The 21,371-nt window shown below is 40.3% G+C and overlaps 1 protein-coding gene across 5 annotated transcripts in view; it reads left to right on the top strand.

The window, feature by feature from the left end:
- Window positions 1–21,371, top strand: part of ULK4 (unc-51 like kinase 4) — a 582,128-nt gene that overhangs the window by 152,504 nt on the left and 408,253 nt on the right. For all 5 annotated transcript variants that reach the window (XM_047874598.1, XM_047874600.1, XM_047874597.1 and 2 more), the window contains one exon: window positions 3,070–3,197. In XM_047874598.1, coding sequence (XP_047730554.1) covers window positions 3,070–3,197 — 128 coding nt within the window. The remainder of the gene's footprint in view (window positions 1–3,069; window positions 3,198–21,371) is intronic.

Genomic DNA, 21,371 nt, shown 5'->3' with positions numbered 1-21,371 from the left:
TTTTTTAGAGTTAGCAATTTAACAATTCTCTACCTTTCTTGTTAGTTTTATACCTGTATTTCTTTTTGTTGTTATTGTTAGAGTTATTGAAAAATGATACTTTAAAAATTTGCCGTTTAATTGTTCATCATTGGTGTATAGAAATACACCAGATCTTGCTAAACTTATTAGTTGTAGAAGCCTTTTTATAGATTCTTTGGGATTTTCTATATAGCTAATCACAACGTCTGAGAATATTTTTGATTCCAGTGTGAATGACATTTATTTTTCTTTTCTTATCACACTGGCAGTGACTTTCAGTAAAACACTGAGTGATGGGAATGGACATGGTTGTTTAATTCCCAGTCTTGGTGGGGAAGCATCAAGTGTTTCCCCTTTAATTTTGATGTTAGTTATAATTTTTCTCTAGATTCCCTTTTACAGATTGAGGAAGTTCCCTTCTGTTCTAGTTGGGTGAGTTTTTATCATGAATGCATGTTGAATTTTGTCAAGTGGTTTTTCATCATCCACTGATAAGATCATGTGGTTTTTCTTATTTCGTCTGATGAATTACACTGATTGATTTTCAAATATTGAACCAGTCTTGCATTTCTGAGATAACCTCGACTTGTTTGTGATTTTTTAATTTATACTTTTGATGTATTGTTGGACTCAACTTGTTGATATTTGGAGAGGGTTTTTGCCTCTGTTCCTGAGGTATATTGTCTGTACTTGTTTTCTCGTATAATTAACTGTTTGGACCTTTTTCATGTCCTATAAATGCTTGTATAAGTATGTAAGTGTGTGTGTGTAAGTAGTTAGATACACGCATCTAATGTGTTTATCTCCTGTAGCCTCTTCTAGATATTTTCATCCTTTTTTGTTATTTCTTAAATATTATATTCATTTGGAGTTTGTTTTCAAGTCTGACATTCGGCCCTGCCTGCCACATACATGCACTCATTCTGTTAATTTTGGTTAGCTCAACATTCAGCAGCATGTTATTACATCACTTTTAAATTTCAGATTGCATTCCCATACATTGGGTATTCTGTCCATTTTTTTCTCCTTAAGGAGATCTCTCCTGGAGTCTTCTGACCAACTCCAATATGGGTAGGCTGCTCTCTGTGCCCATTTATAGCTATCACCCTGGAAATCATCTGGGGATTCCCTTTGCCTCTTTCCTGTGTTCAATATACTCTTTTCTTGGTTTATTTCCCTAGGGTGAGTGTTGGGGGTTATATAGAGGAATGGTGGTATATTAAGTGATTTGGGGAAGGTAATAAAAAACCAGATCATGAAGAGCCTTGTATGCCATGATAAGGAATTTTGGCTTCATCTTAGGAGTTGCAGGAACTATGGAGAATATTTTATAGGTGAATAATGTACTCATATTTGCTGTGGGAGAAGATCACTGTGGCTAAGATTTCTAGGATAGATGGAAGAAAGCAGAGTGAGATGAAACATGTTCTAGTAATCGAAAAATATGGTGTATTGCAATATAAGGCAACATCAATGGGGGTATCATTCTCATAGTAACGGGATCAATTGTACATGGGAGGAATGAGGAGTCAAGGAAGATGCTCAGGTTTTTCAAGCATGGTCTTGAGCTGATGATCCTCAGAGGGGGAGAATCATGTTTAGGGTAGGTTCTGAGCTTAGTTTTGGATGTGGAGTTCAAAGGATTGCAATATACCCTTCATCCACATTCAGAAAATGTTAGCATTTTACCATGTTTGCTTCACAGCTCCTCTTTTTGTCTTTTACCTCGTGCGTGCAAGTACATGTGTGACCAGTTTGAGAAGAGGTTGCAGACCTGATGCTCCTTTACTTGTAATCAGTTTACTGAATATTCCCTAAAATCAGGCAATGGATTTAAAAAGAAGTTAACATTTATTTAACATTAACTCATCTACATAACTTTTTCAGATGTCACGATCATCCCAGTCGTGTTCTTTGATGTGAAACAAAATTGCCAGATCTTGAATTGCAGTCAGTTATCATGTCTTTGAAGTCTTCTGTAATTGGGACAGTTTTTCAGTCTAAGACTAGTGGATCTTTGAGTGGTTTTGGAATTACGTGTTCGTGTGGGGGGTGGAAACAGATGACTCAAAGATTCCTTGGTGTTTATGGTTTTATTTAACCCAGGTGATGACTTAGCTTGATTATTTGGTTCAGGAATTAGGTGAGATTCATGCATAGATATAGATACGTAGGTATATCTCCATCCTTAAATAAAAGCATATGCCTGGCTGTAAATTCTTCTTGTTTGGCAATGCAGCACCCAATGTAAAAGGACAGTGGCATAGCAAAAGAGCTGCTTACATTTGCCTTGGACATAATGGTGTTACTGCTAGGTGCTTACTTCTCTTAAGGACTGTTGGGAACTTTCACTCTTGCTCTGTGTGGCCATCTCGCTAATAATTCTGTATTCCTGCCTGCTTATATTCATTAACTCTGTGTGTGTGCCTGCATTTCCTTTTTGCCTGTCATTAGGCACCTGAAACAAAGTGAAAATAATGCTAATGTTAGTATTTATCCCTCTGTGTTGTATTATGACTTTTGTTAAAGAATGTTATAGAGTACAGGTTTTTCTTTTGTGTCCTGTACTGGGTATTTTACGTCTGTAGGACTTCAGGTGTGTAGACTAGATGTGTAGACTAGAGATGTGCTTTCTGTACATGCAGGTTTGTGCAGAGGTTCATGGGTACATGCAGTTGTGACTTCCAGTTCTCATTACTTATTGCCACCCTTACTGTTGGGTGGTTGGTTGATAAAGAGATGGATGGGCTTTGTTGTCCTATTGGCCTTGATTTCAATCCACCTTTGTGAATTGGTTAACTTTTCACGGTTCATTTTTCTCTTTAAGAATAATACTGTCACCTTGTTATGGCTACTTTCCAGGTTTAAATGAGATAATACATATCAAAATTTTGGTTAGACTCCCGCCCAAATTAAGAATGCAATAACAATAGTTGAAATTATTTTATTTTCTGCCATCTGTTTATTTATTGTAAACTCTTGACCCTGATAGTTGACCGCTCTATTTATTTCATGTTTTCTCACAAAATTTTTTAATATCTTCCACAGGATTTTGTTTCTACAGTTATCCGTTTACTTGACAGCCCATCAACTTCGATTAGAGCAAAAGCCTTCCTCGTTCTTTTATATATTTTGATTCATAACCATGAGATGCTGCTGCTCGGCTGCCAAGCAAGGTATGATTTTCTCTGATGGTTTCAATTTGGAACTTGTTTTACTTATTTATTTTTATTTACTTTTTCATTTAGATCCAAGGTAGCACATAGTGCAATAATTCAGGAATAGAATCCAGTGATTCATCCTCTACACATAATTCCCAGTGCTCATCCCAGTGAGTGTCTTCCTTAATGCCGCTTGCCCCTTTAGCCTATCCTCACACCCATGACCCCTCCAGTAACCCTCAGTATGTTCTCTATATTCAGGAGTCTCTTGTGTTTTGTCCCGCTCCCTGTTTTTATATTATTTTTGCTCCCCTTCCCTTCTGTTCATCTGTTTTGTATCTTAAATTCCACATGAGTGAAGTCATATGGTATTTGTCTTTCTCTAATTTCGCTTAGCAGAATGCACTCTAGTTCCATCCATGTTGGTGCAGATGGCAAGGCTTCATTCCTTTGGTTGCCAAGTAATAATTCCATTTTGTGTGTGTGTGCATGTGTGTGTGTGGTGTATATGTATATATAGTGGTTGCCAAGTAATACTCCATTATGAGTGTGTGTGTGTGTGTGTATGTATATGTATATTTATACATATATCTTCTGAATTCATTCATCTGTCGGTGGACATTTAGGCTTTTTATATACTTTGGCAATTGTCAATAGTGCTGTTATAAACATTGGGGTCATGTGCCCCTTTGAAACAGCACATCTGTATTCTTTGGCTAAATACCTACTAGTGCAATTGCTGGGTCATAGGGTAGTTCTGTTTTTAATTTTTTAAGGAACCTTCATACTGTTTTCTGGGGTGGCTGCACCAGTTTTCATTCCCACCAGCAGTAAAAGAGGGTTCCCCTTTCTCCACATCCTTGCCAACATCTGTTGTTGCCTGAGTTACTAATGTTAGCCATTCTGACTGGTGTGAGGTGGTATCTCATTGTGGTTTTGCTTTGTATTTCCCTGATGATGAGTGGATGTTGAGCATATTTTCATGTGTCTGTTAGCCATCTGGATGTCTTCTTTGGAGAAGTGTCTATTCATGTCTTCTGCCCATTTCTTCCCTGGATTAATCTTTTTGGGTGTTGAGTTGGATAAGTTCTTTATAGATTTTGGATACTAGCCCTTTATCTGATATGTCATTTGCAAATATCTTCTCCCATTCCATTGGTTGCCTTTTAGTTTGGCTGATTTTTTCCTTTGCTGTGCAGAAGCTTTTTATCTTGATGAGGTCCTGATAGTTCATTTTTGCTTGTTTCCCTTGCCTCTGGAGACCTGTTGAGTAAGAAGTTGCTAAGGTCAAAGAGGTTGTTGCCTGCTTTCTCCTCTAGGATTTTGATGGCTTCCTGTCTTATGTTTAGGTCTTTGATCGACTTTGAGTTTATTTTGTGTATGGTGTAAGAATGTGGTCTAGGTTTTCTTCTGCATGTCGCTGTCCAGTTTTCCCGACACCATTTGCTGAAGAGACTGTCTTTATTCCTTTGGATATTCTTTCCTGCTTTGTCAAAGATTAGTTGGCCATCTGTTTGTGGGTCTCTGTGCCAGTAGCATACTCTCTTGATTACAGCTTTGTAATACATCTTGAAGTCTGGGATTGTGATGCCTCCAGCTTTGGTTTTCTTTTTCAGGATTGCTTTGGCCTTTTGGGTCTTTTCTGGTTCCATACAAATTTTAGGATTGTTTAGATGACATGGTGGCAAGGATGGATGAAGCAGAGAAGTGAATCAGTGATATTGAAGACAAAATTATGGAGAATAATGAAGCAGAAAAAAAAAGAGGGAAACTAAGGCAAGAGAGCACAATATAAGAATTATAGAACTCAGCGGCTTATTAAAAAGAAACAACATCTGGGGCGCCTGGGTGGCTCAGTCGGTTGAGCGTCCGACTTCAGCTCAGGTCACGATCTCGCGGTCCGTGAGTTCGAGCCCCGCGTCGGGCTCTGGGCTGATGGCTCAGAGCCTGGAGCCTGCTTCCATTCTGTGTCTCCCCCTCTCTCTGCCCCTCCCCCGTTCATGCTCTGTCTCTCTCTGTCTCAAAAATAAATAAAACGTTAAAAAAAATTTTTTTTTAAAAAGAAACAACATCTGAATGATAGGAGTCCCAGAAGATGAAGAGTGAGAAAAAGGGGTAGAAGGTTTATGTGAACAAATCATAGTAGAAAACTTTCCTAACCTGGGGAAAGACACAGACATCAAAACCCAAGAAGCACAGAAAATTCCCATTAGATTCAACAAAAAACCACCACCAACAAGGCATATCCTAGTCAAATTCACAAAATACACAAAGAAGGAAAGAATTATGAAAACAACAAGGGAAAAAAATTCTATAATTTTTATAGACTATAACAAGAGATGAAGAAGGGCATTATATCATAATTAAGGGGTATATCCACCAAGAGGATCTAACAATTCTGTACATTTATGCCCCCAATGTGGAAGCACTCAAATATATAAATCTATAAATCACAAACATAAAAAACCTCATTGATAACAACAGCATAATAGTAGGGGACTTCAACACTCTACTTACAGCAATGGACAGATCATCTAAGCAGAAAATCAACAAGGACACAATAGCTTTGAATGACACACTGGACCGAATGGATTTAACAGATATATTCAGAACATTTCATCCTAAAGCAGACGAATACACATTCTTCTCGAGTGCACATGGAATATTCTCCAGAATAGATCAGAAACTGGGCCACAAATCAGCCCTCAATGAGTACAAAAATATCGAGATCATACCATGTACATTTTTAGACCACAATGCTCTGAAACTCGAAATCAATCACAAGAAAAAATTTGTAAAGACCACGAATACTGGGAGATCAAGGAGCATCTACTACAGAATGAACAGGTAGCCATGAAGTTAAAGAGGAAATAAAAAGTTCATGGAAGCCAATGAAAATGATAACATGACAGTCCTAAATCTCTGAGATGCAGCATAAACAGTCATAAGAGGGAAGTATATAGCAATCCAGGCCTTGCTAAAGAAGGAAGAAAGGTCTCAGATACACAACCTAACCTTACACCTTAAACAGCTGGAAAAATAATAGCAAATAAAACCCCAAACCAGCAGAAGACAGGAAATAATAAAGATTAGAGCAGAAATCATCGATGCTGTCGAAATGAAAAAACAAAACAGTAGAACAGATCAATGAAACCACGAGCTGGTTCTTTGAAAGAATTAACAAAATTGATAAATCCCTAGCCAGTTTGATCAAAAAGAAAAAAGGAAAGGACCCAAATAAGTAAAATCAAGAATGAAAGAAGAGAATCACAACCAACACTGCAGAAATACAAATAATAATAAGAGAATATTATGAGCAATTATATGCCAATAAATTGGGCAATCTGGAAGAAATAGATAAATTCCTGGAAACATATAAACTACCAAAACGGAAACAGGAAGAAATAGAAAATTGGAACAGACCCATAACCAGTAAATAAATTGAATTAGTAATCAAAAATCTCCCAAAAAGCTAGAGTCCAAGGCCAGATGGCTTTCCAGGGGAATTCTACCAAACATTTAAAGAAGAGTTAACACCAAGAGAATAGGTTGCAAAAAATAGAAATGGAAGAAATACTTCCAAACTCATTCTTTGAGGCCAGCATTACCTTGATTCCAAGACCAGACAAAGACCTCACTAAAAAGGAGAACTAGAGACCAATTTCCCTGATGAACAGGGATGCAGAAATCCTCAAAAAGATACTAGCCAACCAGATCCAACAATATATTAGAAGAATTATTTACCACGATCAGGTGGGATTTATTAGTTTTAGTCGTAGTATTTCTTGGCCTCTATATACTTGATATTGAATTTTTTTTCCCCTAGACTTTTCTAAGGGTTTAATTTTTCACTTAACACCATCATCTGGGAAACACCAACGATGCAGAGAAGACCTGTGGAACTGAAGCTGGTTGGTGGGAAATACCTGGAGTTTCCTAGATGTGAGGATAATCCAAGGCAGGGTGTTAAAGTTGGTTCTTGTTTGCATCTTTGAGAGACATTCTTGACTGGTGGTTTGGTCATTTTTCATTTTTGTAAGATTCAGGAATGAGCCACTGAAGCCCAGAAAGTCTACAGAAGTGGAGCAGGAGGATTTCTGGAGTGGTCCTTTGCTGGGCAGATCCTCAGTCTCCCTAGGTTCCACTTCCTTCCTCTAAAAGGAGAAGTTGTCCTGATGCTCCTGAGATTCCCTTCATGCTCTGATGCTTCCTGATTAACATCTTCTGGACTGGTTCATGCTCTATTACACCTCAGAGGAACCTTGAACACATATGGATTTTTGAAGAATACCATATGGAATGTCTGTTTCTTGATCTAGCTTTCACCTTATTGTAGAATACTCAGGAGACCCTAGCATTGCTGAGATTGATTTAGATTAGAGATTAGAAAACTTTTTCCTATAGAGATTAACTATGTTAGGATTTATGGGGTAAGATCCAAAATTGTGGCTATTATAGCTGTATTTATGTAACAAGAGAAAACAAATTTCCACAATTTTTTTTATTGATGAATGTATTTCTATAATGAGAGAAAACAAATATCCACAGATTTTTAAATTGACATAGTAAAGAATATACTAACAAAGGAATATAGCTTTTTTTTTTTTTTTTTGTAATAGAGGTCTACACATGAGAAGAACACAATTCTTTTTCTGAGGGATAGATAACATTTTGCTTAATTAGAGGTCAAAGTTAGCGTCCTCCTCGTCAAATCAGTTGTAAATGTCAATGTTAGCGGTGATTGCAAAATGTGTACGTTAGTGCTGATTGCTAGTGCAATTTTATGTACCTGATCTTTGAAAATTCCTTTTCCTGTAGATAGATACTAGTAGTCACATACCAATGCTAATTTATGAGCATGTAATTTTAATTGAGCATCCATCACTTGGAAGGCAAGATTCTTCCTTGGTATTTGCCTTTTAGTATGTCCTTAGGTTGCAGGTTAATCAGGTCTAAGTGGAGGGGATATAGAGGCTCCTACAGAGGCTTCTTTCTTTCTGTGTCTCAGAGATCACTGTCCAGCTTTGTTTCACGTCCAGCGTCTTGAAAACCGATGTCCCGTGTATTGTGTCTATTTTGTAGTTGTTTTATATATTTATTTACTTATTTATTATTTATTTATTATTATTTTTTTAACATTTATTTATTTTTGAGACAGAGCATGAACAGGAGAGGGGCAGAGAGAGAGGGAGACACAGAATCTGAAGCAGGCTCCAGGCTCCGAGCCATCAGCCCAGAGCCTGACGCAGGGCTCGAACTCACGGACCGTGAGATCATGACCTGAGCCGAGGTTGGACGCTTAACCGACCAAGCCTCCCAGGTGCCCCTTGTAGTTGTTTTAAATGGGAGCATGCATCCTTAGTCCAGTAGATCCAAAAGTAGTAGTTGTTCTTGTCTATTTGTAAGGGTCTCTTTCCGCTGGCTTCGCTTCCTCTACTCTGTGTGTCTGCCATCATCTTCCCCAGGATAAATAACATAGATTCTCAACAGGTGTTCTTACATCGTTTCTCGGATTCACAGTCTGATCTCCATATAGTGACTAGAGAATCTTGTAGACTGTGTGAATCAGCTTTTGTTTCTTCCCTGCTCAGGCTCTTCTGATAATATCCTGTCATCCTGAGATGATAGCCTTGCTCTTTACCATGGCCTACTCTGCCCTTCCTCTAATCCCTGCCCACCTCTTAGCCTGTGTCGTCTTTGACTTTCCTTGGCTCTCACTCCATTCCAGTTACATGGTGTTTCTTGTTACTTTTTGAACACAGTAAGCCTACTGTGCTCACCGCAGGGCCTTTCCCTGGTGCTGTTCCTTGTGCCCATAATGCTCTTCCCCCAGATGTTTTCATGGCTGGCTTCCTCTGATCATTCAGCCTTCTGGTCACTTTAAGAATATCTTTTGACAGCAACTCTGATCGCTCTGTCTCAAATACTCTTAACCCCAACTGCAGAAACTCTTTAACTGGAAACGACTAAACCATTCAGACCGTCATAGCCAGGGCGTGAACCATTTGGTCCTCTCAGAAAATTGCTGTGATTTCTGTGCGTCTGCTCTCTCTGGAGCAACACGGTGAGCAGGATGCGTGTAGAGAAGGAGCCTGGAAGATGAGGCTTAGCTTTGCTGGAGAGGTGAGGACGGGCTCCATTCTTCCCGTGCTGTGTGGCAGAGATGGCTCGGTATCCTCTAAACCTTGGTGAACAGGAGACCTTGGGGCTTCGGCTTCGGCAGGTGCAAAACGCAGATGCCTTCTGTGCGTGGTTGTGGGGGCCAGGCGTGCCTGTTCCCAGGAGATCTGGAGCAGGACTGAATGGGGGCCAATCTGCCCCCGTCAGTGAGGCTGCAGGCCGATGATGTCATTTCCTCACTCCTAAGGAGAACAGCTCCCTCTCACCACCTGCTTCTTGGCCACGAGCTGTCCTGGTCAGGTGCCGAGTAGGTGAAGAAGTCACGAGTAAGCAGATCTGTCAGAGTCCGTTGAGAGAGACACTGTACTTGGAGGAGACAGAGCAAGGCAGCTCTTACTGGGGCAGAACGAACGGGACAGACGGAATCTCAGCAAACGAGTAATGGAAACTCTATGGAGAGGCAGTTTGTGCAAGTGCGGCAGAGGAGCTGAAAGAGCGTGGCCTCTGCTGGGGATGCTTTTCGTGCTTTGAAAGGCAGTGTGAAAGAACAGTCCGGAGCACACAGAGCCGATGGCAGAGACCCGGCCGGGCCTGCGAAGACAGTAGGAGAGACGGAGCAGAGTTCCGGGAGACCTCACGTGCCCGCATTGCCAGGGGCAGGAGGGAACCGACGGAGGATTTCTAACTGGAGAGGTGTTAGCAGCCGTCTTCTGCTGGAACGTGCTCTCTTCTGCAGGTGGAGGAAGGAGAAAGTCACAGAACCATAAGGGCAAAGGGAAAGATGGCTGAAGCCGATGAGCATTGTCACCTCATCTTTGTAGTTTGGAAGCTGGAAAGCTGACAGATGGATGCTTGCTAATTTAGCAGAATGGAGATTGCTGAGATCCTTTTTTTGTCTGCAAGACGAAAGCCGTGAGGACGCTGATGACTGTGTCAGAACTCTGGAAAGGTGGGAAATGAGAGGTGCTGCTACCTTTGGCCGTGGTGAGGGGTGGGGGAGACTCAAGACAGGAATGATGGGGATCTACTTGGAGAGTTGATTTGATTCCCAGCGCCCCCCCCCACCCAAAACGTCCAGGAGACTCTGCCTCTTCTGCCACAGCAGGAGACTTGAACTACATTCTGGATAGTGCCAATCTGGGTATTTTCACATATAGGTAAGAGGGAGATGAGGTGCCTTGTGAGAAGTCTGAGGGTTGTATGAACGTCTGATTACTCGGAAGGGTGAGGCCTTCCACCCCTATTTTACTGCAATTGCAGACTGTTGGCAGCCTGGCTTATGCACTATTGGCCAGAATTTGGAGATTCATCTCTGGGAAGGTGGCCAAATCCCAGTAAGAGCCCCCACAGGGGCCGCCGTTTGGATGGCCCCTTCTGCATCCAGTGAAACCTTCCCCCTTATTCTTGGAATGGAGCCCATCCGTGTTAAGTCCTGCTCCTGCACGTACACCTCCCAACAACACTTCAGTGAATCATTTAAAAACATAAATGGGGGCACCTGGGTGGCTCAGTCGGTTAAGCGGCCGACTGCGGCTCAGGTCATGATCTCGCGGTCCGTGCGGTCCGTGAGTTCGAGCCCCGCGTCGGGCTCTGTGCTGACAGCTCAGAGCCTGGAGCCTGTTTCAGATTCTGTGTCTCCCTCTCTCTGACCCTCCCCCATTCATGCTCTATCTCTCTCTGTCTCAAAAATAAATGTTCAAAAAATAAAAAATAGAATAAAAACATAAATGGACAATCAAGAATCACCAGGTATTTGGGGCACATGGGTGGCTCAGTGGGTTAAGTGTTCAACTCTTGATTTCAGCTTAGGTCATGATCTCACAGTTCGTGGGATTGAGCTCTGCGTCAGACTCGGTGCAGACAGTGGGAAGCCTGCTTGGGTTTCTCCCTCTCTGTCTCTCTCTTCCCCTCCCCTGCTTGCACACGCTCTCTTTCTCTCTCTGTCTCTCAAAATAAATACACAAAATGTATATAAAAAAGAATCACTAGATATTTAAGAGAAGCCTCTCACATGGGGTGCAGAAGCCAAAACTCATCAACAGGTAGAGTGATATGGCAGAAGCAGAGATTAGAGTTATGAAGAGACAGTTCATGGAGAAACGAATGAGGGACCCTTAAACCTACCAATATATGCACAAATTTCCTCGTTGTAAGAGGAATGCACATCATTATTCCTCATTCTAAGAGAAACCAGAAGAGATAGGATTTCACAGTGCACTAGCAGGGTCTGCAAATGTATTCTCTTGATGAGGCTGTCGAGAAACCGGGCCTCTCCTACATTGCCTGTGGGAATGTAAAATGTGGAAGCTACTAGGAAGAGGAATTTGACAATATCTAGAAAAATTACATATTTCACCCTTTGGCCCAGCCATCTCACTTCTAGGACAGAGGGTCCAAAGATCCTTTATTAGCAAAGAGGAGAAATGACACATTTACTAGGCGTTGTTTGTTATGGCAAAAAGACTAAACAATGTAAATATCCGTGAGCACGAGACTGGCTAGAGAACTGTGGGCATGTTAGTTTTCTGTCCCTGCCATAACAAATTACCCCCAGAAAAACCCCACAAAAAACCGAAAACCAAAAAAACCCCCAAACTGGCACATTTTAATCCATGACAGTTCCCATGGGTCAGGAGTCGGGGTTCTGGGTAGTGGGACCGTCTGCTTGAAGTGGAAGTGGTAGCTGCTTCCGTAGTCTACATCCAAGGCTCGGGGGCCTCTTCCAAGGTCACTAATTGTTGGCAGAATTTATTTCCTTGCAGCAGTAGGTCTGAAGTCCCCATTTCCTTGCTGGCTCTTGGCGGGGGCTTTCTCTCAGCTTCTGAAGGCCGACCTTTCTCTCCATTGGCAGTTCATAGCCGAGCAGTTTGCTTTCTTCTTGGAGGCCAGTAGGAGTCCTGCTTGCTTATTCCTTGGATCCCCTCCACCCCCCTCAAATGTCTTTGACCTCCCTCTTTTGCCACCAGCCACAGAAAACTCTGCTTTTACGGGCTTCACCTGACTGGGATGGGTTCATGCAGATAATCTGCATATTTTGGGGTTAATTGAATTGGGGCTTCTTCAAATTCTCTTCACTGTATACCTAGATTGGTGTTTGATGCCGGAGGGGTGGGAATCTTGAGAGATTATTAGAATTCTGCCAACCACAGTCCCCATAATGGAGGACTTGGTGGAAAGGGGCAAGGAAGATCTCTTTACACAGTCATGGAGTGAGTGGTGTCCAGGATACATTATTATCCTGAAAATGACGCAAGGTGCAGAACAGTCTATTTATGGTAGGCGACCTTCTGTATAAGAAAGGGAGTGAAAACAGAAAGGATAGGTGCATTTACTAGTATTTTCAAAAAGAGAAGGGAAGCATACATGAAAAATTACCAAAAAATGGCAATTTATAGGGAGAGGAAGCGAATAGGGAGTAGGAGTAGGGATGAAAGCTATGCTTCTCTTAATGTAACTGTTTTATGATCTAGGTTTAAGAACCATGTACATGTTGTACATGATGAAAAATAAAATTAAATAAAAAAGGTTAAAAAGAAAACAGTCTGTAAAAATTGAAAAATAACCTGATGTCAACTTTGTGGTGTAACTCTCCAGAGAAGAGATGGGAATGTGTTTTTAAGTCACAGGACTTGGCAGTATTCTTTTTTCTTTTCTTTTCTTTTCTTTTCTTTTGTTTTCTTTTCTTTTCTTTTCTTTTCTTTTCTTTTCTTTTCTTTTCTTTTTTCTTTTCTTTTCTTTTCCTTTTCTTTTCTTTTTTCTTTTCTTTTCTTTTCTTTTTTCTTTTCTTTTTTCTTTTCTTTTCTTTTCCTTTTCTTTTCTTTTTTCTTTTCTTTTCTTTTCCTTTTCTTTTCTTTTCTTTTTTCTTTTCTTTTCTTTTCTTTTCTCTTTTCTTTTCTTTTCTTTTCTTTTCTTTTCTTTTCTTTTCTTTTCTGTTTATTTATTCTGAGAGGGAAAGAGAGAGAGGGGAGGCACAGAGAAAGAGAATCCCAAGCAGGCTGTGCACTGCCAGTATGGAGCCTGATGCAGGGCTTGAACCCATGAACCTGTAGATCAGGACTTAAGCTGAAGTCAAGAGCTGGACGCTCAACCAACCTGAGTCAACCAGAGACCCAGTACTTGATAGTATATTGCTATTGGGATGTGTTTTAGGGACCAAAAAACCCCAATAAAGAAACTTCAACTTCCTTTTGTTTTTGTTGTTAATGTTAATAATTGTATTGCTGACTTGAAACTATCGTATATACGTATATGTGTGTTACAGGAAGAGAAAGCTAATAATTATGCCAACTGAAGTAGGAACCAAGGTTTTCTAATATGGAAGAAAATAAACAATTATGAATAAAAAGTAAAATCCTGTCATCCATAATTTAAATCAAAATTATCAGAATGAACTCATGGCTTACTCTTTATTTTATTTTGTCTCTTTTTAAAGAAATTACATGGGGCACCTGGGTGGCGCAGTCGGTTAAGCGTCCGACTTCAGCCAGGTCACGATCTCGCGGTCCGTGAGTTCGAGCCCCGCGTCAGGCTCTGGGCTGATGGCTCGGAGCCTGGAGCCTGTTTCCGATTCTGTGTCTCCCTCTCTCTCTGGCCCTCCCCTGTTCATGCTCTGTATCTCTCTGTCCCAAAAATAAATAAACGTTGGAAAAAAAAATTAAAAAAAAAATAAAGAAATTACTTATTTTATAATTTGAGCTACTAAAAATCCAGCACAAATTTTAATCCCTAAGTGCTGTTTTCCACTAAAAGGCATTTTGTGCAAATGGCCACTGTCTTGGGCAAAGCCAGACATTCATGCGGGCGATAAGCTATAGAGCCCAGGACATGTTTTCATTCCTGAAAGCAAGGGAAATTACCAGAAACTGCTAAGGTCCTGTCAAAAGAACGTAAGATCCAACTTGAAGGATCTTCTACTTGCCCAGGATGGAATTTTGAGCACTAAAAGGAATAATGACTACAATATATTAAAATAGCAGGGTAAAGAATTTTTGAGGTCATGATTATAGTAAACAACCCTTAGGAGGACAGGTGACCATTAGCCTGAATATTGTTCAATCAGGGGCCCAAATCAGCACTTACCCAGCATTTAACTGACTTCAGTTCGCAATAATCCAGTAGTTGATTTGGCAAAGTTTTTCTTTATAGAAGTTTCATAACTAAGAAAAACAGGAGAAATGATGTGGTTAGGAAATCTCTGTTTTGCAATCCTTCAAGTCATAAAGGTAAAAAATGAGCATTTTGGATAAATCTTTGGATATATGCTTTAACACTTCTCATGGGTAACTTTCTAGAAGTGAAATTGCTTGGTCTTATGGTAGGTCTTAATGTTTTTAAGGAACAGACAGACGATTTTCCAAGGTAGTTGTACCATTTGACATTCCTTCCCACCCCCAGTGTATGAGAATTCTGGTTTTTCTGCAGCATCCTTGCCGACTCCCCATGGCTAGTCTTTTTTTTTTTTCTTTTTTTTTGTGAACTTGAACCCTTCTGCCAGGTGTGCAGTTCCAGCTCACTGGTTTTAATTGCATTTCCCTCACGATTTACGATTTAGATCATCTTTTCATGTGCTTCTTTGTCGTCTCTGTATCTTCCTTGTTGAACAACCTATGCACATCTTTTCCTTTCTAAAAGTGGTTTTCTTCGTGAATTTTGAGGGTTTAAAAATACATATTTATGATATGTTATTTATCCCATTTGTGGCTTGCAAATATTTTCTCTTAGTGACTTTGTCTGTTTATTCTCTTAAGAGTGCCTTTCAAAGAGTAGAGATGTCCAAATGTAGATGGATAAATTGTGGTCCATTTATACAAGGGAATCCTTACTTTGCAATTACTACTTAGCAATAAATAGCTTTGAAGAACTGGAAGGTTTCATCCTACTTACAAGCTAACAAGTGAACCTGCTGGTTTTAATAGATGCAGGCAACAGACCTAGACTCCTGGGTCAGAGATGGGCCTTCATCACCCAGGGCACAGTGGACAGCATGAGGGTCCGTTTGAATTGGTCCCCCTTGACACCCGGGTCCCTTTGTGGAGGGAGCAGTGTGCAGGCAGGCCCAGGTGGATGCCGTGCACGCGGTGAGGGGGTTTGTGTCACTGCTGAGGGCCTCAGTGATTAGAAACCCCTCATTTTATGAGGAGTGCTGGCAGACCTGCCCAACTTTTACCCCCAGAAGGAGACATTGTCTCCATTATCCTGATGGGGGAAACAAATCTGCTCTCTTCCTGGGGGGAGACATTGTATTTTCCAAAGCTGTTCGCCGTACAAACCTAAACATAGCCGGAGTTGGGAACAAATGCTTTAGTGTCTCTTCATCTGACATGCAGAGATACGTGAGAACCATGGAGCGCATTTTCTCCCCACACTATTGATATCATGGCTCTTCGTTTTATGTTTTCAGAAACCAGCGAACTGTTTTCCAGAACGGCTGCCCTGTTTTGCATTCCCACCAGCAGTGTAGGAGTGATCGGGTTTCTCTGTCTCCTCGGTAGCTTGTGCTGTTGCCATGTTTAACTTGAGTCATTCTCAAGGGTGTGGTGATACGTCATTGTGATTTTAATTTGCATTTCAAATGCTGATGATGTTGACTATGGTTTTGTGTGCTTGTTTTCCTTCTCTCTGGCCTCAGTGAAATGTGTGTTGATGTCTTTTGCATAATTTCAAATTGTTTTTGCTCTTGAGTTTTTGAGTCTTCTTTATATATTTTAGAGATGAGTCCATTGTCAGATATATGCTTTGCAGATATTTTCTCCCAGTGTGTAGCTTGTCTTTTTATCCCCTTTATAAAAATTTTTCTTTCAGTGTTTATTTATTTTTGAGAGACTGAGACAGAGAATGAGTCGGGGAGGGGCAGAGAGAGAGGGAGACTAGAATCCGATGCAGGCTCCCGGGTCCTAGCTGTCAGCACAGAACCGAACCCAGGGCTCGAACTTAATAACCATGAGATCATGACCTGAGCCGAAGTTGGATGCTTAAATGACTGAGCCACCTGGGCGGCCCTGTCTTTTTAGTCTCTTCACAGAGTCTTTCTCAGAGAAAAAGTTTCTAATTTCGATGAGGTCCACTTGACCAGTTTTCCTTTTTTGCTCTCAATATCAAGTCTCAGAAGTCTAGGTGGACCCACCGATTTTCTCCCCACTCCGCCCCCCGCCAGATGTTTGTTTGTTTGCCATTCATTCATCGTCCATTTTGAGTTAGTATCTATATGAAGTGTGAAGTTTAGATAGGTGTTGGTTTTTTTGTTTCTGTTTTTTGTTTGTTTTTTTTTGCCTGTGAATATTTAATTGCTCTGGCACCATTTGTTAAAAAAACTTGTCTTTTCTGCATTGAATTGCTTATGTTCTTTGTCACAAAATCAGTTGGGCACATTTGTTTTGGGTGACTCTCATTTTGGGTTCTCTATTCTGTTCCGTTGATTTGTGTGTGTCTTTCTACCAGTACCATAGTGTTTTGATTACTGTAGCTTCGTGGTGAATCTTAATATTGGTAAAGTGATTCCTCCCATTTTTCCTTCTTTGCCGGTACTGTTTTAGCTTCTCCAGGGCCCGTATGCTTTTGCATATGTTTTAGAATAAGCTTTTTTATGTCTGTCAAAACCTTGTGACATTGTGATAGGAGTTGCATTAAACCAATGTATCAGTTTAGGGAGAGTGATATGTTTACTCAGATGTCATCCAGTCTTTGAACATGTGTGCAAGGGCAGAGTGGGGGGTGGGGGGGGTGGGGGGGGAGAGAGAGAGAGGGAGGGAGGGAGGGAGAGAGAGAATGAATATATCTTAAGTAGGCTCCACAGTCAGCCTGGAGCCTGAGGTTCGGCTCAATCCCATGACCCTGAACTGATTACCTGAGCTGACTGATCAGGTGAATGTACCGTGGGTGCTTGAAAAAGATGTGAATTTTGGGGCGCCTGGGTGGCGCAGTCGGTTAAGCGTCCGACTTCAGCCAGGTCACGATCTCGTGGTCCGGGAGTTCGAGCCCCGCGTCAGGCTCTGGGCTGATGGCTCGGAGCCTGGAGCCTGTTTCCGATTCTGTGTCTCCCTGTCTCTCTGCCCCTCCCCCGTTCATGCTCTGTCTCTCTCTGTCCCCCCCCCCCCCCCCCAAAAAAAAAAAAGTGAATTCTGCTGCTTGTTGGGCGGAGTGTTCTTTTTGTGTAAGTTAGATTCTCTTGTTTCACTGTGTTGTTTAGATACTTTGTACTCTCACAGTTTTTATTTCTAACAATTACTAAAAGGATAATGAAGTCTACAGTTACAATTGTGGATTTGTTTATTTCTCTTTTCAGCTCTAAAAATTTTTACTTCATGTATTTGGAGGCTCCATTGTTTAGTGTGTACATATTTAAGGTTATTATGTCTTCCTGGTAGATGGATTTTTTTTATCATTATTTGGGTTCCTCTTTGTCTCTGAAAGGTTTTCTTTTCTTTGATTTAGTGTCAATGTAGCCACTTCATTTGCTGTCGATGTAGCCACTTTGCCTTTATTTGCCTTAAAGCCAATTTGCCTTAAATTATTTGCATTTTATATCTGTTTTCACCTTTTTCCTTTAAACCTACCAATATCATTGCATATGAAGTAAGTTCCTTACGGACAGTGTATTGCTGAATCATAATTTTGTTTCTGCCTTGCCAGTTTCTGTCTTTTAATTAGTGCATATGGACCGTTTACATTTAAGGTGATTATTGATGTTTTAGGGCTTAAACCTGACTTTTTTCAAAAATCATGACTTTATAAAAATTTTCCCTGTTTTTGAATCTTCTGTATATTCTCTATATACACTGATTATTTCATCAGATGGAGTTACAATTTTTGCTTCAATGATGAGAAGTATGTTAGAGGTAGATATATTATACATACCCCTAATTTTATGGATTCTCATGTCCTTCTTTACTTTTTTTTGATACTGTTAGCTTGATGTTAGTTTCCTTTATGTCTAGAAAACTTTTTAAGCCATTCTTTAAAGATAGGTTTGTTTTAAAAGAATCACTACTTTTCCTTTTTCTGAGAAACCTCTATTTCTCCTGCATTCTTGAAGCATATTTCACTGCCGTTAAAACTTTGGTTGACTTTTTTTTGTTTTGTTTTGTTTTTTGTTAAGTCTCAAAAAAGATTCCACTTTCTTCTGTTCCCTGTAGTTTCATATGAAAAATCTTTGATTGCAGTTGGTGTTCTTTGTTAGTGATGGGCCATTTCTCTCTGGTTGTTTTAAAGATATTTTCTTTGTCTTTAGGATTTAGATGTTTAATTATAATTTATCTTTGGTGTGAATTTCTTTGGCTTTCTCCTTGAGTTTGTTCAGTTCCTTATACCTGTATATTTATTTCTTCTGCTAAATGTGGGTATTTTCCAGGCAATATTTCTTCAAATACTTTTTCAGTTCTATTTTTCCTTTCCTTTCCTTCTTTGGACTCTGAGGATACACATACAGGTATACCTTAGACATGTTGCGGGTTTAGTTCCAGACCACCACAATAAAGTGAATATTGTAATAAAGTGAGTCAAATGAATTTTTTTATTTCTCAGTGCATATAAAAGTTGTTTAAACTGTGCTGTAGTCTATTAAGTATACAGTTGCATTATGTCTAGTGTGCATAACTGAATCAAAAAATACCTTATTATAGGGGCTCCTGGGGTGACTGAGTTGGTTAAGCATCCGAGTCTTGATTTTGGCTCAGGTCATGATCTTACAGTTTGTGAGTTCAAGCCCTGCATTGGGCTCTTTGTGGACAGTGCAGAGCCTGCTTGGGCTTCTCTCTCTCTCCCTCTCTGTCTTCCTCTCCCCTGCTTCATGCTCTGTCTCTGTCTCTCAAAATAAATAAATAAACTTAAAAAAAAAAAATAAACTTAAAAACAGGTTTAAAAAATATCTTTTTGCAAAAAAAAAAAAAAAATTGCTAACCATCATCTGAGCTTTCAGTAAGCTATAATCTTTTTGCCGGTAGAGGATCTTACCTCGATGATGGCCACTGACTGATCAGGATGGTCGTAGTTGCTGAAGGTTGGGGTTGCTCTAGCAGTTTCTTAAAATAATCCATCAATGAAGTTGGCCGGGTTGATTAACTCTTCCTTTCATGTATGGTTTGTCTGTAGCATGTGATGCTGTTTGATAGCCTTTTACCCGTGTGGAGTTTCTTTCAAAACTGAAGTCTGTTTTCTCAAACCTTGTCACCGTTTTATCAACATAAGTTTCTGTAATATTCTAAATGCTTTGTTGTCATTTCAACAGTCTTCACAACATCTTCACCAGGGGTAGATTTCATCTCAAGAAATTGCTTTGTTTGCTCATCCGTAAGAAGCAACTCCTCTCCTCATTCATTAAAGTTGTATGAGATTGCAGCATTTCAAATATAATAATAGGCAAAAGCTTAAAATATTGCGAGAATTACCAAAATTCAACGGAGGCATAAGTGAGCAAATGCTGTTGGAAAAATGGCACCGATAGACTTGATCCACACAAACCTTCAGTTTGTAAAAAAGAAAATATCTACAAAGCTCAATAAAATGAAGTATCCCTGTATAAAGTATTTTGTGATTGTTCTACAGGTTATGAGACTGTTTTTTTTAAAGGCTTTTTTTAAATCAGTTTTTCGTATTTTGTAAATACAATGAATCTGTAAGTTCACTGATTATGTAGTCTCCAACCTGCATTCTGTTATCGAGCTCATCCAGTGAGTTTTTTAATATTGGTTATTATATCTTTCAGCTCTGTATTTTACATTTTTTATAACCTTTATTTTTCCTGAAATTTTCAGTTCTTTCATTGGTTTTAAGAGAGTGTGAAAACGTTTTCCTTACAGTGGCTTTAAAATTCTTAGGAGATCATTCTAGCATGATTCATATTGGTGTTAGCATCTGTTGACTGTCTTTTTTTGATTCTAGTTGTGAAATTCCTGGTTCTTGCTACAATTCACGATGTTTGATTGTATTTTGGACGTTTTGCCTGTTATCTTAGGAGACTCTGTCTTCACCTTACTCTTTGTCTAGAAGTCTTGTTGCTTGGGAAGAAATGTGGGTCCAGCCCCTCACTGGACCCCATTGACACTAACCTGATGGGGAATCAGATTGCTGCTTGCTTGTGCCACTTGCTCAAATATGCCAACATGGTCCCCTCAGGGAAGTTGTAGAGTGGCTGATTTGGTTGGTCGGGGAGTTCGAGGGTCTGCTGCCTGCTTTTCTCATGGGTGCTACCCCCACCCCCTGGAGTGGGAGCGGTAGGCGGTGGGGTCAGATCATCTGCTCCCACCAGGGTGGAAGATGAGCTTCCTGTTGGCCTTGCTCACACCTGCCAGCTGGGGCATCGGAGTGGGCCGCCTTCTTCTGGGGCTGGCCTGCTGCCTGGCTCCACTGAAAGTATAGAGGAGAGGGTCGTGTGCTATTTTCTCTTGGTGTTTTGCCAAAGTAAGGCACATATTCTCAAAGTTTCCCCTTAGGCCATCTTTTTACTGGTTCTTTGGTGGAGGGAGACAGGCCTTTTCTCTTTAGGGGGTGGCTTTGGGTTCATCACTTCCGCTGCATCCTTTTCCGAATCCATGAGTAGCGAGAAGAAACGGAGGAGCCTCACGGCTGTGTTGTTGCTCAAGGCCCTTGTTGTCCAGGCAGCTCCCCATTTTCTTTTCCATCTTACGCCTGTTCTCTATATTACATCCAGGCATTTTTAGTCATAAGAGGGAAAATCTGGGAGCAGTGGGGCCTGATTCCATCTTGCCATAATTGGAAATCCAAGGTCACTTTCAAGTATTGCTTGTGGAAATACAAATCTGTGCAACTTTTCAGAAAGTAATTTAAAAACATGTATGGCTGTTAACAATACACATCGCTTTGGTTCTAACAGACTTGCATTTGGTGTTAGAAATAGAAGTATGAATTATTCAGGATGTGTGCATGTGGGGGTCCGATGTAGCCTTGTTTCTAGTGGTTAATATCTGGAAATACAGTTACGATCCATTGATATTGAAATAATGACATAGCTGTAATATAAGTGAGTGCTTCATTTCATTAACTTGGGGATATATTCGCTATGTGTGTGTGTGTGTATATATATATATATATATATATATATATATATGTGACAAA

This window comes from Prionailurus viverrinus, chromosome C2 (assembly GCF_022837055.1).
Source record: "Prionailurus viverrinus isolate Anna chromosome C2, UM_Priviv_1.0, whole genome shotgun sequence".
Lineage (NCBI taxonomy): Eukaryota > Metazoa > Chordata > Mammalia > Carnivora > Felidae > Prionailurus > Prionailurus viverrinus.
Note: the sequence above shows the minus strand (reverse complement) of the source record. Positions and strands in the feature narration are given on the sequence as shown.